This window comes from Balaenoptera physalus (genome assembly GCF_965194825.1).
Source record: "Balaenoptera physalus genome assembly, chromosome: 7".
Classification (NCBI taxonomy): domain Eukaryota; kingdom Metazoa; phylum Chordata; class Mammalia; order Artiodactyla; family Balaenopteridae; genus Balaenoptera; species Balaenoptera physalus.
Genome location: NC_138886.1, coordinates 102,479,033 through 102,500,253, shown reverse-complemented (window position 1 = coordinate 102,500,253; position 21,221 = coordinate 102,479,033). Strand labels below are relative to the sequence as shown.

Here is a 21,221-nt window from a genome sequence, read left to right as displayed (position 1 = left end):
AATTGTCTGAGGCAGTGATTACAATTGGCATAAATAAGAAGCTGACCAAAACACTGAAAAGGAGAAAATGGGGAATGAGATGTCCACAGGGGCTATGAAAAGCTCTAACATATTCCTAGGAATCTAGAAGGCAATATGCATGTGCAGGGCTGTATGTACACTCAGGAGAGACCTGAGAAGGCCCTAACTCTTACCTCTGGTTGACCTTGAGGCTCTGAACAAATAGGAAGTGAAGACTAAACCAGGGTTGCCAATTCCCTGACAAAGCATTGATGACATGCCCCAACATGCACACAGAGCCCTTCTGCAAGAGCTGGAGACTTATCGGTTCAAGGAATTTAAAGGAATATCAGTCCAGCTAATAGCTGACCACTGAACTAACCAAGCAGAGATTTCAGTGACCACACATAACAAAGAATACATTATTATTTCAGGCAAATCTATAAATAAACAAATAACAACAATAATGGACAGCAACTATAAATGCGGGAAGGGGATGCAAGGATCTGATTTTCAGAGTTGGACATTATATTATTTTAAATGTCCATAATTCAACAAGATATTATGACATGCAAAGAAATAAGAAAGTGTGACCAATACAAGGAAAAGAAGCAATAAATAGGAACTGTCTCTGAAAAAGCCAAGACTCTGAGCTTACTAGAAAAGATTTTAAATCAGCTCTTTTAAATATGTTCAAAGAACGAAAGTATGAGAACAATGTCTCACCAGACAAGGACACTAAATAAAGAGATATTGTAAAAAGGGAACTAAAGAACCATTCTAAAGCCAAAAATATAGACTGAAACAAAAAATTCCCTACACAGTCTCAAGAGCAGTTTTGACACAGCAGAGGAATCAGTAAGCTTGAAAACATATCAATAGAAATCATCAAATTTGAAAAGTAGAGAGAGAAAGATCAAAGAAAAATGAACAGACCCTCAAAGACCTGTGGGATATCATCAAATGTACTAATATATGTATAATGGGAGTTCCAGAAGGAGAGGACAGAAAGGAGTAGAAAGAATATTTAAAGAGATAATGACCAAAAACTTCTCAAATTTGACAAAAGACATGAACCACACATCCAAAAAGCTCAACGAAATCTAGTCAGGATCAACTCAAAGAGATCCACACCGAAACACATTATAATGTGTGCCAAAGCCAGAGAATCCTGAAAGTAGCAGGAGAGAAGGAACTTGTCATTTACAAGGGGTTCTCAATAAGATTAACAGCTAATTTCTCATCAGAAACCATAAAGGCCAAAAGGCAGTGGCATGACATATTCAAAGTGCTGGAAAAAAAGAGACTGTCAACCAATAACCCTATGTCTAACAAAATTACACTTCAAAAATGAAGGAAAAATTAAGATATTCCAAGACAAACAAAAACATAAAGAATTTGTCACTAGCAGAACTTTCTTAAAATAAATATTATAAAGGGAGGCCTTCTGGTTGAAATGAAAGGACACTAGAGAGTAATTCAAATCCACATGAAAAAAATGAGGTGTACTGATAAAGTTAATTACATACATAAAAGACAGTAGAAATGTATTTTTCATCTGCAACTTTTTCCCTCCAATTGGAATTCAAAGACAACTGCATAAATTAATCATTATAAAGCTATTCTCACAGATTTATAATGCATAAAGATTTAATTTATATGATAATAATAGCACAGAGGGAGGGAAGGGTACAAAGCTACATTAGAGCAAAGTTTTTATGTACTATTGGAATTAAGTTGGTATCAATCCAAAATAGATTTATAAGTTAAGATGGTAATTGTACTTCCCCAAAAAACCATTAAGAAAACAAGTCCAAAGATATATACAGCAAATGAAATGACCAGGGAATTAAAATGATACACTAGAAAATATCTGTTAAACACAAAGAAGTAAGAGAGAAAAGAGAGACATGATATGTAGAAAACAAATAGCAAAATGGCAGATGTAAATACTACCTTATCAATAATTATATTAAATGTAAATGGTTAAACTCCATCAAAAGGCAGAAGGAGCAGAATGAATTAAAATAACATAATCCAACTTTGTGCTGTCTACAAGAGACATGCTTTAGAGTCAAAGATGTAAGTAGGTTGAAAGCAAAATGATAGGAAAAATATGCCACGCAAAGAACAACCAAAAGAAAGTTGGAGTGTCTACACTAATATCAGACAAACCAGATTTTAAGATAAAAACAGTTACTATAGATAAAAAAGCACATCTTATTATGATAAAAGTGTTAATCCATCAAGAAGACATAATAATTATAAATATATATGCATAACAGCAGAGTCCAAAATAAATGAAGAAAAACTAACAGAATTGAAGGGAGAAATACACAATTCAACAATAATAGTTGCAGATGTGAATACCTCAAGGGAGGTATTGACATCTGACAGGAGGGGGAGGAAGAGAGGAGGAAGAAGGGAACACTTTCACACTTTCTAAATCATTCTATGAAGCCAGTATTATGCTGACATCCAAATCAGTCAAAGTCAAAGACATCACAAGAAAAGAAAACTACACAATAATATTCCTTATTAACATAGACCCCAAAATCCTGAACAAAATACTAGCAAGCCACATCCAGCAACATAAAAAAAGAAAAAAAAAAAAAGGAGTATACACCATGACCAAGCAATTTATCCCAGGAATGCAAGGTTGGTTTAACATCTGAAAATAAGTCAATGTAATAACCATATCAATAGAATAAAAAACAGCAACCACATGATCAAATGAATAGATGATGGCATAAGGAGAGACAATGAAATAGAATTGAGAGTTTAGAAATAAACCCTTACATTACGGTTAACTTATTTTTGGCAAGATTACCAAGATAATACAATGGAGGAAAGAACAGTCTTTTCAACAAGAGTGTTGGGACAACTGGATATCAATATACAAAAAAGGAAGTTGGGTCTTACATGGTATACAAAAATTAACCAACGTGGATCAAAAATCTAAATGTAAAAGCTAAAACTATAAAACTCTTAGACAAAAACGTAGATCTTCACCACCTTGTATTGGCAATGGTTTCTTAGATATGATACCACAAGCACAGACAAAAGGAAAAATTGATAAACCAAACTTCATCAAAATTTAAAACTTTGAAATGGTCAAAGGACACCATCAAGAAAGTGAAAAGGCAACCCACAGAAGAAAGACTTACTTACAAATCACATATCCAATAAGGGCCTTATATCCAGAATATATAAAGAACACTTACAACTCAATAATAAAATGACACATACCCCAATTAAATATGGGCAAAGGGTTTGAATGGACATTTCTCCAAAGAAGATATATAAATGGCTAACAAACACATGAAAAGATGTTCAATATCATTAGTCCCTAGGGAAATGCAAATCAAAAGCACAATGAGATACTACTTCACACCCACTAGGATGGCTATAAACAAAAAGAAGGCCGATAACAAGTGTTGGTGGAATGTAGAGAAATTAAAACCCTCGTATATGCTGGTAGGATTGTAAAATCGTGCAGCCACTCTGGAAACCAGTTTTGTAGTTCCTCAAAAAGTTAAACATAAAAAAAGAAAAAAAAAAGTTAAACATAAAGTTGTTTTATGCCCTAGTAATTCCACTTCTAGGTATATATACCCAAGAGAAATGATAACATATATCCCTACAAGTAGTTGTACAGATAGTTTCATAACAGCATTATTTATAATAGCCCAAAAGTGGAAGCAACCCAAATGTTCATCAATTGATGAATGGATAAAAAAAATGTGGTATATACATAGAGTGGAATATTTTCAGCCATAAGGAGAAATGAAGTACTGATACATGTTACACCATGGATCTGCTTTGAAAATATTATGCTGAGTGAAAAAAGCAAGACAAAAAAGGCTATATATTGTATAATTCTATTTATATGAAATATTTAAAGTAGGCAAATCCAGAGATAGAAAGTAGATTAGCGATTGCTAGGGGCTGGGGGGAGGGGCAATCAGGGTTGACTGGTAATGGGTACAGGGCTTCTTTTTGGCGTGATGAAAATATCTACAGTTAGATAGTGGTCATGGTTGTACAACTCTGTGAATATGCTAAAACCACTGACTTGTACACTAGAAAGGGTGACTTTTATTGTATGTGAATTATAGCTCAAAAAAAAAAAAATTTACCAAGGTGGCTTTTATCTCAATAGCAATTTTAGGGCTCCAAACACAGAATCAATTCAGAAGTTATGGAATGGAGTCCCAAAATATGTCTTGAGGGTACTTTTTCCAGGTGCCAGCAGCTTTGAGAATCCCTGCCCTCAGGTTAATGAATAGACAAGATGAGGTCTTTTTTTTCTTATAGATGTGGCCTCCCTCCATTCTGCATCCGCCGACGGTCACGGCCAGGTAGGACTGGTCCAGGCCAGGACTTGGCTGACTCCTTTCCCTGGTTCTCTTAACCACCACACTCCTCCTCACATTCACTTTCTAAGACTAGCTTATCCTGGGGTAGATTAAAAATGTCAGGTCTGTCGAGTTTTTCAGGAAATTCAACATACATTTTCAGATCTACACAGGTGAACTTTTTTTTATTTTTAATATGCACATAGCGAATGAGAGCTCACGCACTCTACCTGAACTCAGGAGTACCAGGCCTGCGGATGGTCAGTCTTTTTAGAAGAGTGGTTGCACAATCACAAGCCACATACACATTCCCACAAAGACCAGAGCAAAAGAAAGTACCTTTCCTGTTATGTGCAGACCTCTGTTTGTGTTCTGCAAGCATCTCATAGAGTCACTGACAGGTAATACGAATAAATATACCAATCACACCTTTCCAATAATTACAATTTCTTTCCACCAAGTCAGATGTGGGCTGTCATTTCCTGTGTTTTGTGGCACATCACACATTTCTTGTATTTTTAAAGCACTCAAATTAGGGCCACTCTTGAGCAAGTTCTAGGCTTCGTAAAAAGTCTGTTTCAGAGCAGTGTTAATAGACGACTCAAAAGAAATGTTACTCAATGTAGGAGAGGCTGTGAGGAGTTGGAACTTTTCTCGGTTGCCAAACTGCTCTTCACTTTCTGTAAACTGCACAAAGGATTCATTTAACACGCTTCGGAGGCTGAAAGTGAAAGTGACTCAGACTATTTTCAGAAAGGTCAAGAAGCACATTTGCCCATCTTCCAATTCCTCTGAAACCTTGGCCTGTGAACATCACAACTAAAAGAACACAGTTCCCTCCTGAGCTGTCACTCAGCGCCGCGGTGATTTTACTCTTTCTCTCAGAAGAGTTCAGGCCCCACTCTGTGAAATGGGTTCACGAGAGACTGTTTGGAGAACATCTGACAGGCAGTCTTTGGAAATGCATTAGGACCGAAACTTGGCAGTGAGATGCGGTGGGCGGATGGTGCAGGCAGCCCACCTTGTTCCTGGCCTGGTCACGGCTCACCTGCCGCAGGGACTGCATCCTCCAGCATCTCCTCTGTCACAGGGAGGCCACCAGGCAGCCGTGTGAAAGCCAACAGGGTGATGAGAAAACGGGCAATCCTTCCTTCCCAGCCCTCAAAATTGGTACTCTAAACATGGCATTCAGGCCTAAGGGTAATTTTTCTTAAAATATTAAAAGAACTACTGCTTAAACTATGGATTATCCCAAGGACCAGAGTTGTTATTAACCACAGCCCCACTTAGGCAGATTACTGCTTTCTGTGCTTCTTTATGACCCAGCCCAACAAGCGAGCTGCCTCTGCAGCCATGTATTTCCCACCTATTCAGCCCGTGTGGGAGCTGAAGGGGTGCCATCTGGATCACTTCAGGGACAGAGATGAGTTAGAGGAACTGTCCTCTGTCCCACCCCCTTGCCCACTTTCTGCTTCAACCTCAGTGTCAGGGAGCTGCTCCTGGGCCTGGGAGAGTGGAAGCAGCTTCCCCTACTGACCAGAGCCCTCATCTCTGTTTGTGGACAGACGCAGAGCAGAGCGGAAGAGGGGTTTTGGGAGTGGGGGGCCTGTGTGCCTTCCTCTGGTCCCTGGCAGCCTCGAAGTTTCCAGTTTCACACTGTGGTTCTAAAAAAGCCAGCCACCAGGTTTCCCCTGACCTCTTGTCTCCTGAGTGAACGCCCAGGTTCCTGAACACGGCCCCGAACTGGACGTGGTTGTGAGACCCACCTCCCTGTCCCAACAGTTCTCTTCTGAAACATGAAACAAGTAAAATATCACCACCACTTCTGTAGAAGGCAACCTTACTGATTCCAAAGCCCTTTTGCCTGGACACATCCAGTCTGTCTTTGCAGTTATCACAAATGACTACGATTCCTTCACAGATGAAGAAACAGGTTCAGAGGGAGGAGATGCTTTACCTGGTCTCATCACTGGTTTCAGAAGAGTTGAAACTTGGGCAAAGAATGCCTGTGTGACTAGAGAGAAGTCCGAGCGCTGCAACTAGAGAGAAACCCAAACAGACCCCCAGCTGACCTCGCATTGTAACGAAAAAGGATCCTGCGTGCTTCAACAAAGATCCCGTGTGCCGCGATGAAGACCCAATGCAGCCAAAAAATATAACGAAAAGAAAAAAAGAACTCCTGTGTGCTTTCCAGAAAAGCACAGAGGGAATCTACAGCCACCGGAAACTGTGACACTGAGAAGTGAATACAAGACTCTAGGTGAGCTTGACCGGTGCAGAATAGAGCAAGATGCACATTATGCTTCCCCAAAAGAAGCATGAGGTGCTCTTCACCCACACATGCTTCCTTTCTGATGGGTATCCCTATCAAACACGAGTCCTCAGACTCACTGCTCACAGCTGCCAAGATGGGCTCTGTATTCTCCAGGTGTCGTGATGAACGTCGGGGCTCTGAATTCAGAATGCCTGACACAAATCCAACTCTGGCCTCAGCTTCTTAAGCTAGAAAATGACAAACCCATTTCCTAAGGTTTTTGAGTATTGGATGTGAACATGCAGGCAAAGGGCTCGGTTTAAAGGAGACGCTGAGCAGGCATCGCTGTAACTGTCACACTGCCTGCCCATCGTCAGATCATTCGATACGCACACTATCTCTTGCCAAGTCATGAGAAAACTAGAACCAATCTGGGCAAAGGTTGACATACACATGTATCGGTAGCCTTTGGCTGTGTTGTTCAGCTGTTTTCAGGCTTAAGAGTAATGACAGGTCAACAGCTCCAGGTTCAATTCCTGACTCCACCACCCACCTGTAATCAGGCTATGCTCCAGCCTCCTGCTCTAGATCCCAGGAATAACCAGTGCCTCTTCTTTCCTGGATGCTATGAAGAGTAAATACAATAGCGCATGGAAACACCTGGAAGTATTTAGGGCTTCATAAATGGTAGTCATTATTATCATAACAATACCCGGCCCTAATTCTCTCATCGTATTCACATTAGTACCTTCAATGATATTGTCAAAATGTCCCCTTGAGCAAAACACATAATACTGTGTTTTCTATACTTTTAAGATGGGACTGACATGCTGGTGGCTATGAGCTCACTTTGCTGGTCCCAGGGAATTGTCAGCTCACTGAGGAAGGGCTATATTCCTACCTTGCCTCCTTTAAGCTGGTGTGCGGACGACTGTCATGAGGGCTGGCCCTGACCACTCGAGAGGTGCATGTCTTGGTCTGTCCTTGGGGTCTGTCCTTTATTCTCTCTGTCAGGTGCCCAGCTGGCTCACACTGCCCTGAGGATTGGTTTGAGAACTATGGCACACCAAATTGTGCCTATCCCTCTGAGGGGTAACTGAATTTTGGGAGGTTCCCAAAGAAAAGGCATTTGAAACAGTGAGTTTTTAGGGCTTGAGACCCACAAATATTTTGAGCAGGGTGTTTGATCCCCCTATCTGCCAAAATACCCCCAACCACAATCTGTAGCGTCTCATCTCTGCAGAAGAGTGGCTCTCATTTTACCAACATATTACCAAGTAACTTTAAAATGCTCTGTTTTTTCTTTTGTGACACACGTACACATTCTTTTCAAATATAAGAAAATTTTGACTGTCTTTTGATAAAGCCCAATAAATGCTGACATACACTATTTAACTAGGTAAGTAGACAAATAATAACGGCAGGATTAACTATTTAAGAAGTCTGCCTGCCTGCCAGGATTTTTGGTCCCCAAATCAGAGCAAATGTAGGGCCTCACTTAACCAGAAGAGGGAGTTAGGGTTAAGTGAGGAAAAGGGTCAGTGGGTAGCCAGCTATGAGTCCACATGAAAATTAAGCATTTTCTGTAGTGTGGTTTACACGAAATGACACCCCACTTCTCCAGTCCATGTCCAGAGCGCTCTTGTAAGTATCGTCAGAAAAGTAACACTGTGTGACACGCAAAATTTCTTGACAGCCAGAGGGGGGAAAAAAAAAGACAGGAAAACCATGTCTATTTTTTATCGAAAACAACACAAAGTTGAAATGACCCTTTAAATCACAGAAAATGAATCACAGGAAATCTGAGTCTTCTTTTGGCCGTGACTACAAGTCTTCTCTTGACTCAGAATCTCTGTCACTTGGAGACCTCTTTTTCTTTCAGAGATAAGTTATAAATTAACCAGCACTACATTACCTCAAGACTAGTAGGTCTCCTGCTCTGAGATAACGTGAAATGTTTTTCCCCTGAACTGTTAAGTGTGCCCGGTTAATCCTCCTCCCTCTTGGTCGCCTTTAATTCATCTGAACATATGGATACATCCACTGTGTTACCAGCTTGCATCATGTGGTTTCAGTGTAAGAACTTGAAAACACTCCAAGCCCTGGAGGAAAACAAAAGGAGCTTCTGGCCCACGTGCTAATGCAGGCACTCCCTCAGGGACGAGCACGCCCCCCCAGCACCCAGCCACTGGGCTTCAACCCATGGGGAGTGTTAGGACCACCCTCCAGCAAGACTGCCCTGCTGAAGAGAAAAGCAAGGGAAAGGCAAACATCTATACAGACAGCTGCGCAGACACGTTGAAGTGACTACAGGATGATGTCTTTGCTTTCAGATACACTCCATTGACTTAATCACTCCAGGGACTTAATCAGAACTTGTTAGGAAATTAAATGGCGTTCAATCAGCAGCAGACTGCGAATCCAAGTTAGGAGAGACAAGTCACTCAACACACTCAATATTTTTCCCCATGAACATAATTATTTCCTACTCAGTTAGAATGGAAGTGGCATTTGCACATGTCACGGACAGAGCCAAGGGGTCCTGAAACGTCTGAAGGATCATGAAAACTAGGACCAGCACTTTATTTGCAAATTATCCTGCAGGAAATGAATGGTACAAGTTTATCAGCAAAGTGTACACACCACCAGATACAATCACCACAGAGCCGAATGTAAATTTTAACAAGCGCCTTTCATATGATGGCGATCAGCTGAGCAAACATCATAGTCTGCACAGAGTCAGCAGCAAAGGTGACAAAGAGCACAGCGCTTGCTGTAGTACAAGGACGCACACAGTAAGCAGGCCTGCCCCCTGGCAGGGTGCCCATCAGCTGAGGTTAAGTCCACGCTTATCTCTTTCAAGGATTTTAGAATTGAGATTGAGAGTTCAATTTCTCAAATTAAAAAACAAAAGTTTCGGTGATTTAAAAAATTCCAAGTCTATATGCTTTAAAAGAGCAAGGAAGCTGTGGTGCGGAGCATGGGAATGCATGAAACAGGCAGTCACCCACGTGTCGAACTTGACTTCACTGCAATGAAGCACAGCTGCAGTGTTCGGGGACAGTGGGGGACCCCTGGAGCTGGCAAGTAACAGGCGCGGGTCCTGGAAAAGGGGGGTTTCTCCAGCACTGCTGGACTCAGCCCTGGATGCAGCCTCAATAGGCAGTGTGGTCTGATCAAACGAACACAAAATAAAGCTAGCCCAAATCCGTTCAGGGAGCTGTACTGTTCCGCTCCCTTTTGCACACTTAATTCTACAGCTGACTATTTCCCACACACTTCCTATCTGTCCCCCAGGCAAGCCTATATAAACTCACACACCCCTGGAGCTCCCCCATTTCTAGTTGCTTATCTGGCCAGGGGTAGAAGGGCATGATGTTTGTTAGAACGGGGAGAGAGGGGTGCTGTGTTCACCTCCTTTCCTTACTGAAATCAGCTGCAAATAGCTGGGGAGAAGGAAGCAGAAAGCAGGCTCTACTTCACCCTTAATCCAGGACCAAGTCACTTCTAAGGGCCAACCTTGGCGGCACCATTTTATTTCTGGGTTAGGCCAGGGGGCCAGGCCACTTGCTAGGAGGGCTTAGAGGTACAACAGTTCCAGGCCTCCAGTTGGCCTCCACAAGGCCTTTGGTCCCAGTCTCTGACTGGATTAATTCTCCACCATCCATACTGTATTCTAAGACTGACTACGTAAAGAGGTCACCTGACAGAATCAGCAATGGAAAGGTGGTTTCTTCTAAAATCCAACATGCAATGATTTATTCAATACAAAAAGAATGGGGTAAGAGAAAAATTTCCACGTTTTCTTTTCACGAATTTTACTTATATTTGATAATTTTCACTCAGAATTCTATCAGCTCCTTTTTCAGTATGAGATGTATGTGTGCGGGTGCATGTGTACAATCCCTTGGAAACTTTATTTGGTATAACTTCACATTTTTGGTACAAAGAAATAATTTTATTTTCATACTGTAGCACAGGAGACATACAATCAATATTTTTTCCTAGCGTGTGCAATATATAAATTATTCACATTAAAAAAATTAAGAACAGAAAGCCTCATATGCAGGAGGTATTTAAAAATGTATACCTAATTTTGAATTGGCGTTTTTGACAGTATACACTATTAGCTTTATAAATCTGAATGAAAATGATGATACACATTTGAACAAGTACACATAGGGGTCCACTCCAGATACTTAATTCAGTATGTGGATAACTCGCTCTTCACTTTGGTCTCTGGGATTCCAGATGCTGAGGCATACGTGAATCTGAAAGATACTTCCAGAAGTATATTTATTACACTGGCATTTTAAAGATTTCTCTTTCTTCTACTCTCCTTTATAACGAGGGGTCCTTTTCTCTTTAAAAGCAAGAAGACCTTCAAGTCTGTCTTTCGTTGGAATGGTCTAAGAGAAGCAAAACATTGTTATCTATGCCAAAAAATAAAGACAACTGTGAAAGTTTAATGAGCTTTAATTAAGGAAACTAATTAGAAGACAATCTAAAATTTTGAAATCATTTGAACAATTTAAATTATGTGACCAAATTTATCATTCTAACTCTAAGATGTTTTTTTTCCCATTTCAAATATACTTCAATAAAATTGACTTTATTTTTTTTAGACAATTTTAGGTCTACCAAAAAACTGAGCAGAAAGTTCAGAGTTCCCATATACTCCCTCAAGCCCCCCCACTGTTTCCCCTATTATTAACATCCTGCATTAATGTGATACATTTGTTACAACTAATGAGCCAATATTAACACAATATTATTAACTAGTCCATAGTGTATATTAGGGATATTCCATGGGTTTTGACAAATGCATAATGTCACGTATCCACCATTACAGTATCACAGAGGATAGTTTCACTGCCCTCAACATCCCTAATGTGCCGCCTAGTCATCCCTTATCCCCCACCCCAGTGTCTTTTCCAGAACGTCATATAGTTGGAATCATACAGTATGCAGGCTTTTAAGACTGAAATCCTTCACTTAGCAATATTTATTTAAGGTTCCTTCCTGTCTCTTCCTGGTAGGATAGCTCATTTCCTTTCATTGCTGAATAACACCCCACTTATACATGTACTACAGTTTATCCATTTACCTACTGAAGGACATCTTGGTTGTTTGCAAGTTTTGCAATTAGGAATAAAGCTGCTGTAAACACCGGTGTGTAGGCTTTTGAGTGGACCTAAGTTTTCAACTCATTTGGGTAAATACGTAACAACATGATTGCTAGATCATGTGGTAAGACTATGTAAGAAATGGCCAAACTGCGGTATCTTGTTTTTATTTGCATTTCTTAATGACATATGGTGTGGAGCATATTTACCTATGATTATTTGCCATCTGTACATCTACTTTGGTGAGGTATCTCTTCAGACCTTATACCCAGTTTTTAATGGGTTATTTTCTTACTGTTGAGTTTTAAAAACTCTTTGTATGTCTTGGATACATGTCCTTTATCAGATATATGTTTTGCAAAGATATTTTTCCCAGTCTGTGGCTTGTCTTTTCATTCTCTTCACAGTGTCTTTTGCAGAGTAGAAGTTAATCTTAATAAAGTCAAACATCAATTTTTTCTTTCATGAATTACACTTATGGTGTTGTATCTAAAAAGCCATTGCCAAACTCAAGGTCACCTAGAATTTCTACTATATTATCTTCAAGATGTTTTATAGTTTTTCATTTTACATGTAGGTCTATGGCACATTTTGAGTTAATTTTTGTGAAGGGTGTAAGGTCAGTGTCTAGATTTTTTTTTTTTTTTTGTAGTTGAATGTCCAGATGCTTCAGTACTATTCCTTTTTAAGACTATCTTTTCTTCATTGAATTGCCTTTCCTCTTTTGTCAAAGATCAGTTGACTATATTTGTATGAATCTACTTCTGGGCTCCCTATTCTGTTCCATTGATCTATGTGTCTTTTCTTTTGCTAGTACCACACTATTTTGATTATTGTAGCTTAATTATAAGTCTTGAAGTCAAGTAGTGTCATTCCTCCAACCTTGTTCTTTAATAGTGTGTTGGCTAATCTGGGTCTTTGGACTTTCCATATAAACTTTAGAACTGGTTTGCCAATATTAAGAAAATAACTTTCTGGAATTTTTATTGGGATTGCATTGAATCTATGATCAAGTTGGGAAGAAGTGACATCTTAATAATACTGAGTCTTACTATCCATGAATATGGGATATCTATTTGTTTAAATTGTGATTTCTTTCACCAGAGTTCCCTCTTTAGCCTGTTGATGTGATGAATTATATTAACTGATTTTTTAGTGTTGAACAAGCCTTGCATATCTGGGGAAAAATCTCACTTGGTTGTGGCATGTAATTCCTTTTATATATTGTTGGATGTAGCTTGCTAATATTTCATTGAGGATTTCTATATCTATGTTGATGAGAGATAATGGTTTATAGTTTTCCTTTCTTGTAATGTCTTTAGTTTTGTTATCAGTCTAATACCGTCCTCATGGAATGAGTTAGGAAGTATTCCTTCTGCTTCTATTTTCTGGAAAAGATTGTAGATAATTGGTGTAATTTCTTCCTTAAATGTTTGGTAGAATTCACCAGTGAAACCATCTGCGCCTGGTGCTTCCTATTTCGGAAGTTTGTTAATTATTGATTTAATCTCTATAACAAACATAGGACTATTCATATTAGCTGTTTCTCCTTGGATGGATTTTGGTATATTTTGTCTTTCAAGGAATTGGTCCATTTCATCTAGGTTATCAGATTTGTGGGCATATATAGTTCACAGTATTCCTTTATCCTTTCAATGTCCATAAGATCAGTAGTAATAACCTTTCTTGCATTTCTGATATAATTTTTGTCTTCCTTTTTCATTGATTATCCTGACTAGAAGTCTGTCAATTTTATAGATCTTTACAAAGAACCAACTTTTGATTTTGTTTTCTATCTATTGTTTCCCCTTTTTCAATTTCACTGATTTCTGCTCTAAAGTATTATTTGTATTCTTCTGATTTGGGATTTAATTTGATCTTCTTTTTCCACTTTTGAAAGGTGGAAAGTTATTATTGATTTTAGATCTTTCTTCTTTTCTAATATACATATTTAATGCTATAAATTTCTCTCTAAACATTGTTTTTCATATATTCCCACAAATTTTGATAAGTTGTATTTTCGTTTTGATTTAGTTCAAAATATATTTTAATTCCTCTTGAGACTTTCTCTTTGACAAATGTTATTTAGAAGTACACTGCTTAACCTTATTAAAAAGATTACATCTCACCATTAATAGGTGGGGTTCCATCTATCTTTCTGTTATTGACTTCTAGTTTAATTCCATTGTGGTCTGATGGAATACTTTGTATGATTCCTGTTACATTTGATAAGGTGTGGCCAAATATGCTTTTAAAATTTTTCTTCAGACTCTGAGGTTGTCCATTTGTAAGAGGTTTGTAATTTAGTTCATTCATGGTATGTGCTCATCAATGACAGGTGGTAATTTATATATACAGACCAGGCGGAGAGTAACACTCTAGCTATTGCTCCTAATTCATGATACTGCCATGCTTAAATGGGAGCTGACACAGTTTCCAATTCTCAGAAAAGGTAGAACAAAACTCTTGTGCTACTTTAGATGCCTTAGAACAAGCATCTAAAGTATCTTTCATTTAAAAAAGGATGGAAGAAAGGAAGGGAGGAAGGAAGATTTGTTCCTCTATAAAAAGCCCTATTAATTTGTGTACAAAAAAGAAAACTGTATATATAATAATTGAACTAGTGAACTTTCAGTGGGTAGGAGGAAAGGCTCAGAACATCAGGAAAAGCCAATGAGTCTCAAATACTGATGTTTCCTGGAGGCACGTGCTCACAGCTGCCTTCCTCACACCTCTCTACACTGGAGTGAGGGTTCAAGACCACACCCAGAAAACACAACATGAGCCAGAGAGACAGCTACAGCACAATGGTACTAACTTAACTATTCTAAGCATTTTCTAAATTACATAGACAGGAGCCATTAGTATGTGGAACAGAATCAGTCGTAAGAGCTGGTAACAGTCAAACAGCAGAAACAAATAATTTCAACCCAGCTGTATGATTTTGTAATAGTGTATATATATCATGGTTCAGTGATATATAATTTAGTTGACTTATACAGAAGGTAAGGGGTATCTGCATTGAATTCGTGGTTGTATTACATACCTGAGCATAACAAGCTTCTTCTATGGCTAATCCTGTTATTAAATCGACCTGAGGATAAAAATATAATTCATTTCAGCAAGAATTACTTTTTAAAATATGGTATACTCAATACAAATATAAATTCAAACTTAATAACCTTATTCCAAAAGAACAGAATTCTTTGATGTAATACAGCAAATCAGAAGTATGACCAGCACGAGAAACTCTGGAACCAGGTTGCCTGGGTTCAAATTCTGACTCTATCATATGGGAGCTGTGTAACTTTAGTTACCCAGGTTATTTAACCTCTCTTGTCTCAGAGAGGTGCATCTGAACAAGGAGCTAATTACAGTTATCTACCAAATGGGGTTATTGTGAGGATCAAATCAGTTAATCTAGGTGAAGTCTTTATAAACTACATAAGCTATACATTGGGTTGGCACATAGTTAGGGTCATATAAGGTTTTTGCTATTAGCATTGTTACTATTTCTTTTTTTAGAGATTTTTTTTTTTAATTAATTCATTTTATTTATTTTATTTTTGGCTGTGTTGAGCCTTCGTTGCTGCGCGTGGGCTTTCTCTAGCTGTTTAGGGTCATATAAGGTTTTTGCTATTAGCATTGTTACTATTTTTTTTTTTTTAGAGAATTTTTTTCTAATTAATTCATTTTATTTATTTTATTTTTGGCTGTGTTGAGCCTTCGTTGCTGCGCGTGGGCTTTCTCTAGCTGTGGCAAGCGGGGGCTACTCTTCGTTGTGGCGCATGCGCTTCTCATTGCGATGGCTTCTCTTGTTGCGGAGCACGGGCTCTAGGCGCATGGGCTTCAGTAGTTGTGGCACGTAGGCTTAGTAGTTGTGGCTCGCGGGCTCTAGAGCGCAGGCTCAGTAGTTGTGGCGCACGGGCTTAGTTGCTCCACGGCATGTGGGATGTTCCTGGACCAGGGCTCGAACCCGTGTTCCCTGCATTGGTAGGCGGATTCTTAACCTCTGCACCACCAGGGAAGTTCCAGCATTGTTACTATTATGTAAGAATTTTTAAAAACCAAATACTTTGTAAATTTTTAAAAATGTATTTATTACTAACATATTTAACCTCTTTTTACTGCTGTGAAGGCCAGGAAAATATAGTGGCCTCTGGGTCTGCAAGGAAGAAATATCTTTCTTCAAAATTCCTGTAATTAATTATCCAAAATACAACTGCTGTAATGAAAAGCCCAATGTAAATGGGTACCTGCATTGCTCCCCTGCCCTGCTTACTTCTCCCCTGTCCTGGGGCCTCCACTCCTTTGGAGCTCTCTCTCCAGAGTAACCCCAGGGCCCCCTGCAGGGTTTATGTGTGTCTCACTGCAGAAAGCACATCAAGAAGTTAAAGAGGGTCTCCATCTTTAGGAGGAGCTTTGAGCCAGGAAGTTCTCCTTAGAACATTTTTTTATAATATGATACTGGTGCTGAGAATACACAGAATGCCCTTTTCTTTTGGTTTTCTATGAACTACTAGCCAATAAATCTCTTAACTCAATGGCATAAATAATAAGCATGTCATACGCTGCAGGGCATCAGTGAAATTACTGAATTCTGTGATTATGATACTGAAGCAACAACAGATACAAGCAGAATGCAATCACTGATGTAGCTAAAAAGAACCTCAGTAGCTTTCAGTAATCATAGCAGTGAAACAGCTATATTTTAGAATATTAAAAAATAATGGTTCATTTAAGTTAAATCTCCACTACCTATTCCAACAAGAAACTCAAACTTAAGGCACTTACCTCCATTCCTTGATTAATTGCTAATTTTGCCACTCTCATTGCAACAGGTCCCTAAAATTCAAATTAAAGAAACATATTTTAATTATTTATGCAAATCATGTTGTACATCTCAGTCAAATTCAGAAATTCCCTTTGCTGGATCCATGGCATAGAGGCAACAATGGCTGTAAGACAGTTGATGGAAAATGTATTTTAGGAGCCTTGCAAGGCCTTAATTAAACAGCAATTGTAACAATCTATTGCACCAGCATGTTATGCAGATTTCACAGCATGCTGTGGCACAGTAAACTATATGCTTGGAGGTCAGCAGGTGGTATGTGTCCAGTAGAGGGCTTTTCATTGTTCAGCAAATTTCCCTACAAGTTAAGTAGGAAAACGAAAAGGAGATAAAGTGTTTGGCACAATAACACACCCATTAGTGGTTCGACAGAGCCCTGGGCTGGTGATGAGGCTGACACTATTGATTAACATGGGATTCAGATATCATCTGTTTCAGGCAGTGGAGCTGTATCTTTCTTCCCTGGGCATCAATAACTAACCACGATGATGATGTATTAGTAAAGATGCGTCCTCCAGGCAGTGCTCCCACATCACACAAAAGCTTCAAGTCCAAATAAGTCCTTCAGGATGTGTGAGGGTCATAGAGGAAAGAATTAGGAGTCCTCTGTGAGAAGGGACACATAACTTTGTCTTAGAAACCATAATCCTCCAGATGGAATTTAATTTATTTGATCACATTTTAAATTCCTGAAAATTGTTTATTGGGTGATGAATTAGAATTCAATGGCGTGTTTTAAAGCATCTTTTGAATTAAAATGCAAGAGGCTCTAAATAACAGGCACAACAAAGGACTCCAATAAGTGAATGGATAAATGTAGGATGGCATGAAAAATGCCATTTTTCGGTTGTCTACTTTAACCTATCTAAATTCTCTTCCTAAATCACATGCTGAAAAATCTTTTTCAGAGACTGCAATTTTCCGAGGCTTAGGCAAGTATCTCAGTTAGAATCCTTCCAGATGTGATGTGTATGTATGTTACACATACTAGTTTTTTTTTTTTCTTTCAAGATCATCAATTCATTTTTTTTTTAACAGAGTGCTCCTCTCCACAGGAAACTTATCCATTCACTTTTTAAAATTTTATTTATTTATTTATTTATGGCTGTGTTGGGTCTTCGTTTCTGTGCGAGGGCTTTCTCTAGTTGTGGCAAGCGGGGGGCACTCTTCATCGCGGTGCACGGGCCTCTCACTATCGCGGCCTCTCTTGTTGCGGAGCACAGGCTCCAGACGCGCAGGCTCAGTAATTGTGGCTCACAGGCCTAGCTGCTCCGCGGCATGTGGGATCTTCCCAGACCAGGGCTCGAACCCGTGTCCCCTGCATTGGCAGGAAGATTCTCAACCACTGCGCCACCAGGGAAGCCCCTCCATTCACTTTTATTACCAGTTGACCCAGACAAGTGCTAGTCAAACTTGCATATGCACACAACTCCCCAAGCCCCTGGTTGAAATGGAGATGCAGATTCAGGGGTGTGGCATGCGCCGGGGATTCTGCACGTCTAACATGTTCCCCGCGGACGCCTGGACTGCTAGACCACAGACCACACTTTGGGCAGCAAGGTTTATAAAACTGGAGAAACAGGAAAGTGAAAATGCTATTAGATGTAACGCTTAATTAGCTTCTCTTTTGAAATATAAAACCAGTGCCTCTTCTTTATATACAAACTTTTTTCCTAAGATAGAAAAATGGAAGTAACATATAATACAGAAATCACCTAGAAATACTAATTTTATAGAAGCTTTCTAATTATTAAGAAGACTAATCATTTTGTAACAAGGTCTGTAAAAATGAAGATTATTCCACCTCAAATTCTGTTTTGTAACTTTTGTATACAGTTTCACAGTTACACATTTTCCAAAGTCATTTGACATCTCCCTTCACCTGGGGAAAAATTAATTTCAGCAATTAATGTTCTCAGAGGCGTGTCCTTCAGATGAAAGAGACGATGAGTTCAGCCTGGTTTACCACGTGGTAGGGTGCAGCCAGATGTCAGGTTGGAGGTGGGGAGAAGGGGGCTCTCGGGCGGGGTGAGCTGTGGGCAGTGATGGCATTAACAGCACTGCAGTCTCAGGAGAAAAAGCCAGTTCCCAGGAGTGAGATAAGGAACCTGAACCACAGAGGGGCCAGGGGGCTAATGAGCCACCTGGGCAGAGCTCTGGAACAGGGAGCTGAATCCTCCCATCCAAGGATCAGGAGAGGCTGTGCATCTCAGAACTCGGGAGCTGTTTTGTTTTCTTAAACTAGTAAAAGTCTTTTCTACTTGCTCTCTCTCCATCAATTCAGAGTATAAGACTCTGTTACCTCATATGGGGAATAAACTATATAAGGTCCCTGCCCTGGAAGAGCTTATAGCTCATAACTTAACTGAGAAGGACTGAAGTAGCATCAACAGCAGGCAGTGTGGTTTTAGAAACCAACTCAAATGAGAGGAGCCGTCTGACAGCTCTCAGGGGACAGGTGCATCACAGCAGGCCTGGGCGTTGTCTTACAACAAAGAACTCCAAGGATGCCTCCTGAAACTGGATGCGAAACTCCAGACAAATGTGGAGGGTGCATGCATTTTTCTAGAGAGAGATTTCCCAAAAGGACCCATGGCCTTTGGTTACAAATACTGTTTGAGTTAGAGAGGAAGTAATTTTGACTCCAGAAAGTTATAAAACTTTACACGCCATTAGGAATAAAGACAAGTCACTAACTGTTTACATAGCAAAAATCCTTTAATCCATGATTTCAGAAGAAAGGAATATTTGAAAAATACTCCTAAAAGAGTGAGAGAACCAAGAAACCCTTAATACAGGTCCCTCGATGCGCTGTTATTAATATTACTCATGAGGATTATGATCTGTGAGTAAATGTGCAGTGAGTCCCAGGTTTGAAGTGTAATTGTGAGGAAGCATACTGTGCACAAAGGAGTTAAAACCATGCCTACATCACCATAAAAACAAACACAATAAGACACACAACTGGTGCTGTTCAAGCAGGTTATCTCAGGTTATGGGATCTCAATGAAAGCTCACTTGGCATAATTGACTCTGGGCTCCTTACTTGTGTTTCAGTTTGGGGGCAATCCAGTGTGACAGCCCATCCGTCACTGTTTCTCTTCATGTGTACAGTTCAGGTCAGAAGGGCTAGCTGGCGAACAACTTAAGTTGCTGGGAAGTTCTGTCCCACGTGATAAACATGTATGTGATATATTATCAACGTATGGCTACAGTAGGGGCCTCAGATTATCTTCAAATCTTAATTTTAATTCTGAAGGCTCTTAATATTAATCTAGTCAATTTGTTATAAAGTTATCTAAAAAGAGTAACAAAAGGAAATGCAATTAAAATACCTGAGGTAAAAACTCTCTTGCTAGGTCCAAGGCCTTTCTATAGGCAGCGTCCCCCTCCTGGTTCTGTTCCAGAACATGGCTGATCAAGCCCACTGCTTTGGCTGCTTGGCCATCGAGCACACGTGCAGAGAAGATGAGCTCTTTGGCCAGGGACATCCCAATGGCACGCGGCAGTCGCTGCGTGCCCCCTGCGGAGGGGATGAGACAGAAAATGCAGGCAGTGATTTGACACCCTTTCCTTTTAACATTTCAATGTTTCATTTCTTCCTTTATAAAAACAAACCAGGGCCAGAAGTTTATATGTCAAAATGAGTAACTGGAAAACTACTTCAAGACAGAATCTAATTTCTGAATTAGTTTATAAAATTATTAATACCCCAAAAGCACTTAAGAACCTTACATCATTAAGTGATCCTGACACTGACCATTACTTGCACCATGGCTGGTGTGTTCCTGAATCCAATCCACAATCATTACCACGTCAGGAACCACAGGGTGCACCGCAGTTGCGGGGCTCAGGGGCTGGTTGGGGAAGGAGTTTTCTCTCCCTCAGCCGGTTCACCAGAGGAATGACAGGTCCATCAAGCTTGGCATTTCCTTTTCAGTTTAGATAAAACATCAAATTCTGAGCAATTCAACTCATGTGCTTTTGAAGACTCATTTACAGTAAATGAACCGTAAACTAATTTTAATTTAACGAAAATAAAAACAGATAATTACTCATGAAAATAGGCTTCGTCCCGGGGTTTTATTTTTCAGTGCAAGTACTAATCATCCCCTGATGCATTAATCCATTAGATCCATCTATCTGCTCACCCCAATATCTTTGAGAGAAGAGACTGGGATCTCAATAAACAGAAAGCTGGACAAAAGCAGGTAATATTCTCACTGGGAGCTTCAATTTCTACCAATAAGAATATGAAAACAGCTGCAAATCCTAAATCTTATCTTGTAAGTCTTATCCTTAAAGTGGCGGCTGGACTGCCCAGGAGGCCAAGGAAAGGCTGACTGCGAAGGTTCAGAGGACAAAAAGCAAACTGATGGCCAAACATCTGAACAAGCTCACTGTGTTTCTCTGGCCCATAAAGTTTAAACTTTTTTTTCTGCACTAGTTACCAACATTTATAAACTGGGTGGGTGATTTCATATAAAAGCTAACTTGTACCTGGAAGTTAACTGTAGCTGCACCTTTTAGATGCAATGCACTCGAGTCTGCCACAGCCTCCACCACTTCCTGCTACTCCAGTACTACAGACTGAGAAGTTTTGATTTTCTTTAAGCAACATTAAAAGGCAG

At 39.6% G+C, this 21,221-nt stretch overlaps 1 protein-coding gene across 9 annotated transcripts in view; it reads right to left on the bottom strand.

Moving 5' to 3' along the window:
• Nucleotides 1-8,339: 8,339 nt before the first annotated feature.
• AUH (AU RNA binding methylglutaconyl-CoA hydratase) overlaps nucleotides 8,340-21,221 on the bottom strand; it is a 163,354-nt gene continuing 150,472 nt past the window's right edge. For 8 of the 9 annotated variants that reach the window (XM_082471339.1, XM_082471336.1, XM_082471331.1 and 5 more), the window contains 4 exons: nucleotides 19,926-20,113; nucleotides 16,533-16,583; nucleotides 14,785-14,832; nucleotides 8,340-11,021 (listed from right to left, as the gene is read on the bottom strand). In XM_082471339.1, the coding sequence (XP_082327465.1) occupies nucleotides 10,944-11,021; nucleotides 14,785-14,832; nucleotides 16,533-16,583; nucleotides 19,926-20,113 (365 nt within the window). In that variant the 3' untranslated portion in view covers nucleotides 8,340-10,943. Of the gene's footprint in view, nucleotides 11,046-14,784; nucleotides 14,833-16,532; nucleotides 16,584-19,925; nucleotides 20,114-21,221 lie in introns of all 9 variants that reach the window. The other variant, XM_082471333.1, reaches the window with a different exon arrangement.